The sequence below is a fragment of the Aythya marila genome (assembly GCF_965140915.1).
Source record: "Aythya marila genome assembly, chromosome: 17".
NCBI lineage: Eukaryota > Metazoa > Chordata > Aves > Anseriformes > Anatidae > Aythya > Aythya marila.
Window position 1 is genome coordinate 13,153,945 of NC_139058.1, and position 15,587 is coordinate 13,169,531.

The window sequence follows — 15,587 nt, forward strand, 5'->3', positions numbered from 1 at the left end:
GAAGTTTCAAATGCCAGCAAGATAGCCACCACTTATGCCCCAAATGCCACATTAGTATGTGGCACTTGGTTTTATGTTTTTTGTATGACCTTTTGAAAAAGCAAGATAATGGAAGTTTTGAAACAAACAAGCTAACAACCCCCTCCCCCAAATCGTTCCATACTAAACAGAAGATAATGATGCATATATTCTACTTTGCTTTTTTTCCCCCAGAAATGGATGACCCTGAAACACTTGAAAGGTTTTTATTTCCTCTAAATACTAAGCATATGGTATTCATTACAGTTACATTTTGCTTACAAATTAATATTTTTTAAAAGATGCAAACATAAAATTGTTATATGTGATTACTCCTCTAAACAGGCATACAGCAATACACACCATCTATTGCTAATGCAGCAGAATCAACTACAGCAGAAAGTGTGAAAGATGTACACAATCTACAGTTGTTGATAACGCTGTTACACTTGGCAAAAATTGAATTGCACCTTACTTTTAAGCCTGTACTACAAACTTCTGTTTCAGCCGTAAACATACTACTCTCCACAAAAAATGAATACTGTTACGAACAGGACAGAAGTAAGGACAAGCCATCTAAAGAAACAAATGAAAACCAGGTCTTCAAAAGAGAAAAGATGAAAGAGACCAAACAAGTTAAGATGTGCTTTGTGCTATAGAATCTTTATATTCAGAGGCACAATGACAGATGACATCAGGGACAAGCCATTAAAACAGTTACTTTCAAGTTACGTGCTTGCCTGGTTTTGCAGCATTATAATGGTGAATTTGTCTCCTTGTTTCAATTGGATGTTAAGGTGTATACAGGTAACAGTTTGGGTACAGCTAACTGTCTTTTACAAGTAGATCAAAGTACTTATCACCCATAAAACATTTCTGACAAGATAAAATATGAGAGATGAGCAGAATAATATGTATTAGAAACCTATCAGGCATGCTATTAGGTAAATCATGCCTTGTATACAAAAATTATACTGTACTACACATGCAGAACACCCATCTGTACATCAAGTAACTGCTATGAAGAAGTCAAATACACTGTGTGCTACAGGGACTATACAAAGCGTAGCCTAACCATGCACCAGCATTGTCCCCCTTTCCTATTTTTGTCAGGTATTACCTGCTCCAGTAGATTCTGAGATGCTTTATCTCTTCAATTGCTTCAACAGTCACTTAAGACCATTTGCTTTGACAAAAAATGAAGCTCTGCAGGCCTTCTTTTGGCAGGGATAGCAGGGATAAGACTTTACCTACGTAAATCACTGTTACCAAAACTTTGCTGGAAGTATTGATTTGGCAGCTTAGATTGTACCTCTGCAAGACTTCTACAACTTGCTACAGTTATCAGCCACTGTTAACAAAAAGATTAAGCAAATGTTCACCAGCAAGACACCGAACCTTGCCAGGTTTTGTTTGGCTGCGAAACAGATGGAGAACCCCTGCTTCAGAGATGCTGCTTCCTTTTTTGCTCCCAGAGGCACCTAAGAACAACACTGCTTAAGCAGACAGGATTGGGAATAATCCAAAGTTTTGAATTAGCATTTTTGTAGACAAACAACATTTTAAACCCCTAAAAAGTTGCAAAATGTGCTACAGGCCTGCCATACCACAGCCTACTACTACCAAAGGTGATGTTTGTATTCAGAATTCAACTGATGCCAACAGCTACATATCTGGAAGAGTCCTACAGTCCTCAAAATTAAAAGGTTGCTCCCTATTGCAGGCCACAGAACCTTACGTTTGTGGCCAACTGACTGTACTTTCTCTTAACTGAAATACTGCCCCTCACGTGTGTTAATTGGTATGCTTTTCTTGTTAAAATAGCATCCACCTGAATCATATATAAACATAAAATCATACAAAATGAGAGATGCTACCAAGTTACTGTTAACCCATCTCTTGAAAAAGCACAGACTTCACCAGCTACTAGTTACTGCAAGCCGATTAGCTTCAGGAACTGAGCTAGAGTTCCATGTTTTCTAAATGCTGCTCTGATGAAGGATTATTCATAACTGCATTACTGTTGTAATGCATCCAAGAATGGTGAGGAGTCATTTCTAAAAAGCTGTGCTGCTTCATTGCTCAAGCTCATTTTTCAGCCTTTTGTTCCTCTTGCTTGATTTCACTTTAAGGAAAAACAGAAAACCATATAAAATAATGAATTCAGCTAGGGAAAAAGTAGATCTGACTATTTTTATGATCCAGCTGAAGTCAAAGAGCTTAAAAGTACTACATACTCTATGGTGTCGAGTGCCCTTTACATGCAGTTAGTGGAATCAATTTTGTTCCAACTTAAAACATATACTCAGTATCAGCAATTCTTCTAAGAAATACTAGGCATCTTGAAAATCTGACAGAGGTCAAACAAAGCTTTGCTCATTTAATGCATTTCTATACCGTGTGATAAGCAGGTTTTCAGCACTGATGTATGCTGTGTATAAACAGACAAATAGCATGACTAGTTTTTATACAGTTATTTGGCAAGGACAAGCTCATGGGAATTATGCATCTCCCATGGAAATTCTCAACCAATTTTCATGCCTTATTATACTTTTCAGTCATTACTCCATTTCTGAGATACATTTTAAGCTACAAAAATCATTCCACTACACTAAGTCTATGACCACTGCATATCAATCTTTGTTTCCTGGACTCAGCATTGGATGGTCATATCCCCAAAAGGGAGATAAAATATGTTGTGACATTTTTGGTAAAACTAAATACTTTTTTCTTCATTTTGTGAAATTTCCACTTTTGCTTCCATTGACCAAACTGCAAAACTAATTTTACATCTTTCTTTCTATTGATTACACATATGTTTTCTTGATTACAGTTACTTTTTGTTATTGTAGAATACTTTTGCTATCAGTGTTTTTAAATGCATGTTTTTGTTTCTGAAACATGACTGAAAAAGCTTTTAAAAAAAAAAAAAAAACAAAAACACAAACAAGATCTGCACTATGTATCTGTTTATAAATCAATCTAAACACCATGATGCAGATTACTGGATTTTGAGTGTAGACGGCAGAAGACCGCCCGTTAATACAGTACTAACATTCCCAATATAGAATGTCAATATTATTTCAAAAAGGCAGGTCACATCACTAACATTTAAATACGTACTTGAAATTCTAAATAAACCCTTTTATAAACAAATTGTTGTCCAATTACTTCTATTGGTAAGAAGCAGAGAAAGTGGTTGCTTTAAAATTCTTAGATACACAGGACTTTGTGTGAGAAACAGAGATGTCTTCTCTGAAACAGTACTTCTGCAGAAGAAAACCAGACATTTTTAGCAAGTAAGTTTACTGAGAAGTAGAATTTGGGTGAGGCTTTTGTTGAAAAGTTGACTTGCTTTTTAGTAAGTTCAACTTAGACCTTGAGTAATCCCCTCGCTAATTGAGTATTCCCCTCGCTACAAGAAGGACATGGAGATGCTTGAGCGGGTGCAGAGAAGGGCAACGAAGCTGGTGAGGGGCCTGGAGAACAAGTCCTACGAGGAGCGGCTGAGAGAGCTGGGCTTGTTCAGCCTGGAGAAGAGGAGGCTCAGGGGCGACCTCTCTATAGGTACCTCAAGGGAGGCTGTAGAGAGGTGGGGGTTGGCCTGTTCTCCCACGTGCCTGGTGACAGGACGAGGGGGAATGGGCTTAAGTTGAGCCAGGGGAGTTTTAGGTTAGATGTTAGGAAGAACTTCTTCACTGAAAGGGTTGTGAGGCACTGGAACAGGCTGCCCAGGGAAGTGGTGGAGTCACCATCCCTGGAAGTATTCAAAAGACGTTTAGATGTAGAGCTTAGGGATATGGTTTAGTGGGGACTGTTAGCGTTAGGTCAGAGGTTGGACTCGATGATCTTGAGGTCTCTTCCAACCTAGAAATTCTGTGATTCTGTGATTCTGTAATTTCAGATGCAAGTGGGGACACTAATCTGCTCTTCTGAAAAGAGACAACTGTTATTGAAGTTGTTGGTTATTTCAGGCACTCTCTTAAAGAAAATAACAACAGAATCTCAGCTTAGAAATGCCTACGTCCTTGACAAATCCCTTTGAGGAGAAGAGCAGACAAAGTCTCAGGAATTTTGCAGTGGCATATCTCTCTGCATTCATTCAACATATAACTGGAAAAACATAACGCACACACACCAGTCATAGGAAAAACACATTAGCATCAGTAATGAGAATCCTAAACAGGATCTCAGCTTGTGTTCATACTCAATTCATGAGCTACTATGTTGATACGGAATTCTTTCTGTGGCAAAGGAAACAATGGAAAGCCACGTCATTCGTTCTTGTTGCAGTCTGTCACAACCATTTCAGTGGTTGTGAAATGTTCAATTGGTACCCAAGATGAGGTTTTGCTTGATCAGTGCAACCAAGAACTCCTTGCTGGTTTTTCTAGGAGTGACACAGTTCCAAACACAGGAAACAGACTCTACTTCCCAACTATATTTGTGTTTGCAATGTGCATGGTAGGTCTGACTGCAACACACACAGTTTTTTTCTGGCTTCTGTAGGATCCCATAAAAATACTCCTAAGCTGTATAAATTTCAGGTCCTATTTAAGCTGGGTATCAGGAAACTACATAGCCTACACCAAATCTCACTCCTACTTTTTTTCCCCACAGCTGTTTACAACTACTGCAGTGAAGACCTAAGTCCAAGGTGACCCTCTTGAAACAGGTTTTGATGGGTTTTCTTCCATTAAGAAAAGAGATTGTCTGGACTTGTTGGAGGCGTCCATACAATTGCTGAAAACACAGACAATCTTTTATGAAGCATGCATGAGATCACGCTGGATTGGGATGTGTTATGATAAAACAATACCCAGACTGAAAGAAAAAGAGGTTGACAATCTAGCCTCTTCTTCACTCTGAAGTTAAGCAATTAGGAACTTAAATGGAAAATATACAATGCACATGGGAAAGTGTCACTTGGACAGAGAACACAGCTCTGCTGCCAAAACCTGCAGATGGAGAAAAAAGCTTCGGGACAGAGCTGTGATGTACAAACAAATCAATACGAGAAGGATTTTCCTATAGAATAAATGCAAATCCCTCACTTAGGCTTTTAAAATTGTAGTTATTTTATTGAAATCAGAAAAGGTTTATGTGAAATGCATTATTTCTAAGCTGTTTTGAACAGAGTTTTCCATTTATTAATAGGGAAAAAAGCAGATCAGTGGCTTTGATCAATACAAGTTTTTAGAGTTTGGTTTTATATTTCTTCACTAAAATTTGCAGAAAAGCATTTCTAGGAAACAAATGTCTTCAGCTGAAGAAGGGAGACAAAGAATGCAGTTTTTGTATGGCTCCTATCTCTTCCAGCTTTCAACAACAAGCTGGAAATGATTAATTCCAGAAACATCAATCTCTCTCGATCTCTTCATAGTGATCTTGAAGATGCAAATAAAAATTATGAATACACTGTTGAAGTAAACAGGCTACTGGAGTTAAGAGGACAAAACATATTTCACTATTCTCAGAGCCTGTTGAACACGACTAAAGTATAAAAAACAGAAATTACCATAGAGAAAGATGAGACTTTCATTACAGTTTTGTCTTCATTACTAGGGAAAATGAATTTATAATCTACATTTTTCTGTAGCTTGTACTTTTGAGATTCTCTTTTTTCATAGAGACATTGCTTACTTTTTTATTTTTTATATTTTTTTAATTGCATGAATATAAGCATTTTGAATCAATGCACATATTACTTACTACCTATGGGCTCACAAAGGCTCACAAATTCTACACCAAACACAAAATAGTAATTAACCAGCAGCAGGACTAAAAATCAAAAATAAAATCCACATACAAACTGCTTACTAAGTTATGACCAAAGCAAAATTGAAGCAAGTTAGCAAACTCATCTGTATGCCTCTGTTGTGAGAAGCACTATACAATATTGAACATTATTGTACCAACTTTTAAGTTATTAGCTAAAGGTTACCACCTATGGCAGACACAGACAGAGTAAGTGCAATTATGTCTTTATTACACTTACATAGTTGCTTCAAACATGTTTATACCAACCTATTATTTTTTACATAATGAAGTACTGGAAAACTTGTGGAAATTAAAATAAAACTGAAGTATTTCTGCAACTTAACTTAAACATCTTTTGACCCAAGATTGCCCCTTTAAGCTTGCCTACTCAAAAATTCTAGGTCTTACAAAACCGATTTCTAGAAGCTATACCCAAAAGGTATTTTAATTGATCCACATACCGCCTGGTAATAGTTCGATTTGCTGCATAAGATAATTGCAGATAACTGATTAATAGTTATTTCTGCGTGATAAAACCTCTTTTTTTCTTCTTTGTGATAAATTCTAGTAAACCAGCACGTGACCACTAGAAAACAGATTTTAATTTCCTTTGGAAACTACAGCCCAAACAGTTAAATGGCAAAGTAACTTACTAGCAACTCTTATTAGCTTTTTACAGCTAGGCACAAAGTCTTTTATCAACCCTCAGGTTACTTTTAGATTGGCCTAAGAATACCATGATCACCCACTGAAAACAGAGCTTCTGAAAGCTCTCAAACTGACATTACCTTAGTTTGATCTATTACAATTGATTGTCCAGACAGGGGATACAGGGACAAATTGTCAGGAGCATTGCAAAGACAAAAGAAAGATGGAAAGCAGTCTGCCTGTGCCACATACACTAGGATTCTAGAGAGCAGCAAAGTGCACAAATTTGTAACACAACTATCAAAATCTCTTCTTTGAAAGAAGTGCAGGAATAGTGACACTCCAAATTGCTTTGCTCTAGATAGACATTCGCTTCAGCCATCCAAAACAGATTCTACTAAACAAACCCAAGGCATTGGGCCGCTTTATCATAAGAATAGCACAAGCATATACTCTGGAAGACAGACAGCAGAATAATTAGTCCCCTCAATTCTTTCACTTTGAGTTTCTTGTTTTGATTCTTTACTACCTGCTCTGTAAGTAGCATGCATGCACACATTATTTTTCCCACCTATGTATTTATTTTCTTGATTAAGAATGCTCCAGCTAGAAACTTTAAGTTGTATGGATCATTTCACTACCTATTTATCTCAGTTTTATACCAGCTAAATTAAAAAAAATAAACAGCAGGACAGGTTCAAAGTAAATCTGAATGTAAGCTCAGTTGCCTGCATACTGTTTCAAAATTTTGAATATATCTACTCACACCAAAATAAACTTGAAACAAGCAAATATTAAAACAGATTCCTAAAGAAATTTGAAAGAGGAGCATTCTACTTCACAGACCTACTAGCGCAGAGTTAAACTTGCAAGTTTATTTTGCTTTCTGTGACTGGCAATCTGACCTTTGAATTACACACCTTATTTCTCTACCAGTTTTTTAATTGAAATTAAGAGGCATGTGTAACTGAAAAAAGATTAAAATGTGTTTAAAATTCAAATTTCTGTCCATTTGTAAAATATTCCATCTCTTCTGTCAACTTGATAAAATACTCCCAGATTCATACCCCACAGGTAATTTTTCTGCTAGCTTTACAGTAAAGAGAAATGTATTTCCTGCATACCTCAACACTGAAGGAATTCTCTTCAACCTTCTCAGTTTCTGCCTCTGCCAGAGGATTTTTCAGAGTCTGCAAGAACAGTGCAGCTTTCCTTTTGCGTTCTGCTTGTAGCTGCTTTTCTTTTGATTCCTTGGAGGCCTGTGCAAGCTTCTCCCTCGCCGCAGCTGCTAGTCTATCTTCAAGTTTCTGCTTTGCTAAGGAAAATAAAAATCAAGTTTAGAATGAATCACACTTGCGTAACGTAAGTTTCCTTGAAAGAAACACACAACCAAAAAATAACAGAACCAAACGGTCCCCCCAGCTATACACAAACCTTTCTAGTACATCTATTCAGAGAGATAGTAAGGACATATCACTTGAAATGATCAAATTCTACCCATTATAATTTATAAGTAATGTTATTTGATCAATTAAAAGCATTAATAAAGTAAAAATTGTTAAGCTTAAAGAAACCGCCATAAAAATCTGATCCTGGAAGTGCAGCATACTAGTGTTTTCCTTAGCATTTACAGAAGCTGCCTAAAATAGTAGCAGTACAAATTCTGTGGCTTTTTCCTTCATACTCCTTAAAGCGATGCACTCTTCATTTTGCTTTTCTCACAGGCTGGTTCATTTTCTCACTTCTTCCAGCCCACTTTACATATATCTAAAAAAGTTTACAAAGGAGTTTGCTCCAGATAGCTTGACAAATGGTTTTGCAGTTGTTGTAACCAACAATTATTGTTATGTGATTAAAGAAAGAAAACAAGCCACTTTAGCTATGCACAGAACACTTTTTTTTTTTTTAACGTGCTTCATCTTACATTTCCAGCTGTGTACTGAACACATAGATGATTTTTTGGTTAATTGCACCCAACCCAGCTTTTCCCAACCATCTCTTATGCTTCATTTTTATTATCATATACAGTATTTCAGACTTGCTCTACATATGTATCACTAGAGTGTACTCATTGCTACGCAAGTGTAGAAAGGAACTGTTGCTTAGAAATAAAAAAAGTACTGTTTGACAATGAAAAATTAAATTTCTGTGGCATACTCACAGTTATAAAAGCAATATTAAGTTTTTAAGCTGGCAAACACTGACAGCATCTCTACTTTATATTAAACAGTCTCTACTGTAAAACCGCCTGAGGGATGAAGGTGGGAAATCTGATCCCTTTAGAAGATCACTTCATTTGAATTCACACTGCATACCCTTCTGCCCTTACATATGCACAGTAACAGGGAAACCCGTACAAAGCCTTAGTGGCACTGCATTATAACAGGAACAAAACATCAGCAAGGTGATATTAAGAGTATATGGGCATGCTATGTTACTGAAAAATAACTTGAAGCATTTCATTGTTCTGTGAAGAAAATGAGAAATTGACATGTCTTTTTCTGGGTTGTATAAATACAAACTGGAAACTAGAAGTTTCATGTTTTACCCCAAGTTTGTAAAGAAAAAAAAAATCAGAAAGATCATGTACCATGGCAAACTATTCAATGCCATTGTGTTATAGTATCAGTTTCAACTGAGCAACCAATGAATATTTTGTACTTCTCAATAAGTAAGAAACTGCGGGAAAAGGAAAAATAATAATCTAATTCCTGTAAATGTGATATGGTGAAGACTGAAAATAATTACACGGTACTTTACAAAGGACTCAATCTTTCATTTTGTTTTCAATATAACATGGGATACCTTGTTTAGCTTCCAACTCCTCCTGAGTAAGCTGAGGTTTTTTCTCTTCAGCAGGAGTAGAAGGAGTGGTAACAGCTGGAGTATGGTTTGAAGCATTATTAGCATTCTCCTGGCCTTCCTTGCCCTCTTCCTCCTCCTCATCACTGTCATCATCTAATTTAACACGGTTTTTCTCCAAAGGAAGAAGGTCATTTTCCTTGGCCTTGATTGCAAAGCTTATTGGAGCAAATGATGCTGTGAAAGAATGGGTAAGATTTTACACATCATTAAACAACAGTGGGAAGCATGTTGAATTTCTTGTGTTTATCCGTAACTCCTGAAGCCTACACCATGGGTGAAACCAAAACCAAGAAAGAGATCTGTATCATCCTTACACTGTGGTAATTATTTTGGAGGACAATACAACATAATCATTTTTTTCTTATTTGAACATATTTTGGAAACTATTTCCCTGAAATGTTCAGCCTCAAATTAAAACATTTCAGATATAAACCATTTTTTAGACCCAGCCATACAATACAGTTGTTAAAATGTTTTTCATTTATTTAAAATCAGTTAAGGGTTTTCCACCCTCAAAATCTGTGAGAATTGGTCTTGAAACCAGAAACATTCCAGTCTAGGATAAAATACTTCATAATGCTATAAGAAGCAGAAAAATAGTTTAAAGTATTTTTTCATATTTTATTATATCAGACACTGCAATTAGATCTATAATACAACTAGAACTTAAAATACATCTCTTTAAAGGATCACTTGCATTCCATATTTTTCTGTAAATCTGTTATCTTAGGCCAAAGAGATATGGACATTCCTAGAAAAGAATTCAGTATTTCCTCCCTATGGTTGCTTGCTTTCTTGTTGAATCAGTTTTCCCAGTTTTTTCCCCACTGAACACTCCTGCTAAGGCTGCTGACACACTACAGCATGATACAGCCCCTTATGCTCTCTTCACACTAAATCTGATGGTTTGTGCAACAATAGCATTTGTCTGGCTCACAGAACAGCACTTAAAGACTAACATCCATCTATATGAAAATTAATTACTTTGGGGAGTTAACAACATTTCACTATAGGAGAAATAAATGCAAAATTTCAATACTGTTCCCTAAAAAGTAATTCACTGCTGCAATACTTGTCTTTCACAAATAGGAATGCCTGTTGCATGCATATATAAATATCCTCTAAGGTTCTAGTAACAGAAAATTAAATACAACAATTAATTTACATGCCAGTGTTTAGAAAATATAAGCTTTGCATCTTCTAATTCTAGGGGAAGAAAACAGGCTCATAAGTAAGAACCCCAAAATTACAAGATGAGAAATTATAATGGGAATTTTTCAACTTTTTCATATAACTAAACAAATCCTAAAATGGGATTTTAATCCTTCAGAGGCAGAAGAAAGGTTCGGATATTATGTTTGCCTTAGAGCCAGCTACTGCATTTACATTACAAGAAAGTGGGATTTGTACCATACCAGAAAGTGAAAATAAATTTACAGGAATAAGATCACAGGGACCAGAGGTAAACTCATCAGCAATTAAGTAAGCCTCTGAAGAAGGCAGAAGGTAGTACTTGTCAGCGGGAACACTGGTTAAGTTTGTCTTCTGCTTTGTTTCCTAATGGCTTTTAATTCTACTTCTATCTTTTAAGTTTCTATTTTATACTGAAAAGATGACATTTTACGATTTCTTTTTCTGGCAGGCCAGGAAATCAGTTCTTAAATATAAAAAATCTGTTTTTTATATTTACTCAGGATATTAACAGTGTTAGCTAAATTTGGCTTTTAAGAGATCCTTCCACTTTGTCCCTCTGCTACTATAACTGCAAGAGGAAAAACATTTCACCTGCATGTGAAAAGGCTTTTTTTTTTTCCCCCAGTATGACTAACATGCACCATGGGAAGACTGATTAACCAAGAAATAAGTGTAGTGTACTTCCTTCACATATATGGTTTCAAACAAGACTACTGCTTTTATTCAGGAGTACCTTCTTTCTTACAGAGCTTGTAACTGTCAAGTTTTAAATGACAAAAATAAAATTCTGCTGGCATCATTGATGAAAGCCTTCAACTTTGCACTAAACTAAAACGAAACAATTTATTCTGTCAGACAGTGAATACCTCATAGTCTGATAAAAGAAAAATATGAAAGCAAGCAAATTGCTTACCTTTTTTTAAGGTTTTAATGAAAATAACGCTTAAATTCTTTTCTCTACTCCCCTCCCGCACCCCCTTTTTTCCTTCACTATACGTTAACAAATATTTTTATGGCCAACAACTCATGCCAACGTACCTTTCACCAATTTACCATCACTGACAGTTTTAGAAGGAGGAACATCCTTTTTAGTTCCTGGAACTCCCTTAGCACTTGGCTCAGATGCATCTTCAGGTGTGTGCTCATCTGCAAATTGAGTCTCACTTGCCGTATCAGTGGCAGTATCTGCTGGAACATCTTCAGATGAAGATACTCCCTTTTCAAAAGAAATATTTAATTTTACCAATTGGGTAGTTTATGAGAGTTAACGCTGTGCTTAGGGAGCTGCAATTATGCCAACTATTTCAAACATCATTTTATGAACAGCTAATTGTACATCAATAAGCAGTCATGACCAAAGTTTGCTCCTTGTAAATAATACACTGCTTCACATACACCCACAGGCTGCACAGACTAGAGATCTGCAGTAAGATGTGTTATTTTAAAGGGAAGAAAATGTTTTTCAGCTGGTACACTTTTGCAAACAACTGTTTTAATAATGGCATTTTTTAAAACTGGACCCTAAAAGCATATACTTTCTTTCCAAAGTATTTTCTTTTAATTCTTGATCTCTAGAGTCGAGGACAAAATCCATTAAAGTTGATTTACAGAACAAAAGCTTAAGATGTTTTTTGGTAATGTCTAACTCGTTCCAACGTTTTGCTGAAGAACACTGGGCCTATTGATAAGTTTTTGTGACATTAAACTGATACAGTACAGGTGTTTTAAGATTTTCAATAGAGTTAAGAATTATTGTTTCTACTGTTACATGACTGAATCATTCAAGACAACTTCTAAACTCATACTGTAAGAATATTAAGATAAATATTTTTAATATCCTACAATATCTACATGGCAAGTCAGGGGATCACATTAAAAAATTTAACATTTAAATGAGCCTCTCTCAGCAAATAGTTTGGTCGCTTCCCACTGGCAGCTGTTAAGTATATTTAATGGTGAAATATCATGTATTGAAGCGATCCTTTCATTGCTCCCTGCAGCCACTCCCTGACCAACAGAACTAATTTCTGAAAATCCTTTGAGAGGAAACGGATTTCATGTATTTACTGAAGCCAACAGCACAATTTTCTATTAACTTTAATGGCCAAAAGGAGAATAATCAATTGCACTAGTTGCCTATACTTACATTATTAAAGCATAAAAATAATACTGAAATCATTATTCTAAAAAAATTAAAGAGAACAGCAATATCTACAAAACCATGCAGTAACAGAATATTCATTGCTACACAAGACCTCAGGGGACTTAAACCAGTTTCTGCTTGCTTCTTAGCTACTAGAATCATTTGAACACCTAAAAGGAATCTTTTATCATTACATTTTGGTTAGCGCACAATTTCCCCTGAAAATAAACGTTAATGAGTCTTGATTAATTATGTAACTTTTATGAATTCAACCCACTAGCTTGGAAATAAGAAATTCTAGAATAACAGTTATCATTGTGGTACAGGACAATTTATCAGTTGACTAAGATAAAATTTTATGGAGTATCTTTAAAAACAGTGTTTTCCAAACATTTTTCACGATTAAAATAAAACAAGAGACAAAAAAGTTTCAAACATCAACTATTACTGAATTTCTTCATTTTCCAGAAAGTTATTTTGAGGAGTTTACCCACAGGCCTACCTTCTTCAGTTTAAGTAATTAATTGTTGAGCACTCCAATCTAAGCCTTGAGATGACAAATGACATAGGGCCTAAAAAGAAAATAGCTCTTTCCCATGAAAAGTTAACATCAGATGAAGTATTTCTGATCATATTTGCAATTTTCTTTTCCGTAAGAGAACAGACAATCTAATGCTATCAGCTAACATGAGAATGGTTAAAAACAAGGATGCCAAATCTGGGTATTATCTTTTAATAACATGACTAGAAGAAGCGAAGGAAGTAAGAAACTGACATGAGATTTTGTAGGTTCAGTATTATTTCAGTCATGCGAGGGTTCCTCTGTTAGAAACCCTCACTCAGAAAAAAGCATGCCAGCAATGTAGTTTAGCTACTAGTCTACGAAGAACCATAAAGCATGTGGCTGTTAAATGTTATACCTCATCTTCATGACAGAAAAAAAACCACCACTAATCCTAATTTTACAAGGCTGCAGACCTCCACGAGGCATATACTGCCTTGTATAGAAATGCAAAAGATTCAGTTTGCCATTGCAGACTACAACCACAGTGAATGGCTGCTTATACTAAAAAGCAAGAAGTAAATATCATACCACCCCATGTATCCCAAATTAAATGCTATACAAAATTAAAAACAAACAAAAAAAGCACTCGCATCCTTTGCTGACCAAATTCTCTATAATTCAGAGATTTCAATTTTTAAAGTCTCATGATAATACACTACATAAACAAGTCCTTTTCCCACTTACGCTGTATTTTTAACACACGTACATATAAACAGACATGTACCTGAGAGTTGTCACTGCTTTCTTTTTGAAGGAAGAACTGTTTTTTAAATTCATAATAAGCATTATACTGGTGCCACGGTTGCAGGAACTCAAATCTGTTAAAACAAATGAACACAGCATATACCAACAATCTATTGTTGTTTTAACTCTCTCTTGCAGATGGAACGCTATTTTATGTTTGGAAGAGTTATATAATGTATGCCTAAACTTCCAGAGGATATATATATTGAGAGCATGGTTTTGAAGGAAGTTTTTGCTTGTTTGGTTGTTTTCAACATTTGGGCAATAATACTTTAGCATTACTTTTAAGTAGGTCCTTGAATTCCAAAAAAAAAAAAAAAAAACAAACGACATAAGTCCCTCCTTGAGATCTGCATGCTCTGCTGATATATTTTAAAATAGAAAACAGAATAATGTTTTCTTACCTTAGATCATTCTTGGCACGAACACTAGTTTCAAATTTTATCCCATTCCTAGCAACATATTCAGCTAGCTTGTCAATAACAGGTTGGATATCTGGGGGTGGAGGTATAATGGCAACCACTGGAGCAATTGTGCTGAAAACATCAAAAGTGCATCATTTTTATAAATAGAATATAAATATCTTTCAGACTTCTGTTTTACTCTCCCCCTCTTCCCTCCTCCCCCCCCCCCCCCCCCCCCATGAAATAGAGGCTTGCTCTCTAGGCTCATTATGCAATTAAAGCAACTGCTGATTTTCCACATAGAAAAAAACATCATAGTAGCTGAATAACACTAACCACATATAATATCAAAGACCAAAGTGAAGCCAGGTAATCAAAGCTGTATAAACACTGCTGAATGTTACCGAGGCATCACCAATAATACAGCTGTTACTAAATACTTCATATTGCAGTGCAAGGACGAGTCCCCTCCACCAAACAAACACAACTATAGAACTGTATGTGGTACCTTGTAGATGTTGTGGTAGAGGTCAACCCACTGCTGCTTTCAGTTGTGTCTGGAGGAGGTGGAGGTGTAGTACCAGGGGGTGGAGGTACTGATGCTACCCCTGTAGTGCTCGATACAGTCACCCCTGCAGGCAATGCATTGTAGTAGGTGGCGACATCTATTCCTGGAGGTGGAGGTGCAAGGCAGTAGGTTCCATCAGGTAGCATATAGTAACTATAATACATGGCTGCCACGGTTGCTATAAAGAAAAACAAAAACATATTAAAGAATAAAGTTCTAGTTAGAAGAAAGACATACAATAATAATAAAAAGCTACTATGCAATCAGAACAAACCCATCTATTATCTAGATTCCCAACAACACACTAAGAAATAGTATTTCATTTATTGTGTAAAAAAAAATTTCACATTAATACACTCAGAGTGAATATGAAATAAATATGATGAAAAGACAGAATCAGAATATACTGAGGGTCAGATGGAAGACAAATAGGTAGAAATAAAAAAAAAAAAAAAAAAGGTGAATCACCAGAGAATGCCTACAAAAAACAACCTAATATGAAATCGTTCTTCCTAAACTAAATTAACCTCTGGCATTGTAGCTTAGATAAAATTGTGTATGCATTAAGAACAAAGTGCGCATATATTCAAAACTAACACTGAGAAATTAAACTCCTATTATTGCTAGTGGTTTAATTAAACGACAGCACTACTTTAAGAGAAAAATGTTTTTTCAACA

At 35.8% G+C, this 15,587-nt stretch overlaps 1 protein-coding gene across 10 annotated transcripts in view; it reads right to left on the reverse strand.

Annotated features, from left to right (window-relative positions):
- SFSWAP (splicing factor SWAP) overlaps nucleotides 1–15,587 on the reverse strand; it is a 48,873-nt gene that overhangs the window by 18,210 nt on the left and 15,076 nt on the right. For all 10 annotated transcript variants that reach the window (XM_082774151.1, XM_082774153.1, XM_082774152.1 and 7 more), the window contains 6 exons: nucleotides 14,850–15,087; nucleotides 14,342–14,473; nucleotides 13,918–14,011; nucleotides 11,524–11,701; nucleotides 9,232–9,465; nucleotides 7,551–7,741 (listed from right to left, as the gene is read on the reverse strand). In XM_082774151.1, the coding sequence (XP_082630277.1) occupies nucleotides 7,551–7,741; nucleotides 9,232–9,465; nucleotides 11,524–11,701; nucleotides 13,918–14,011; nucleotides 14,342–14,473; nucleotides 14,850–15,087 (1,067 nt within the window). The remainder of the gene's footprint in view (nucleotides 1–7,550; nucleotides 7,742–9,231; nucleotides 9,466–11,523; nucleotides 11,702–13,917; nucleotides 14,012–14,341; nucleotides 14,474–14,849; nucleotides 15,088–15,587) is intronic.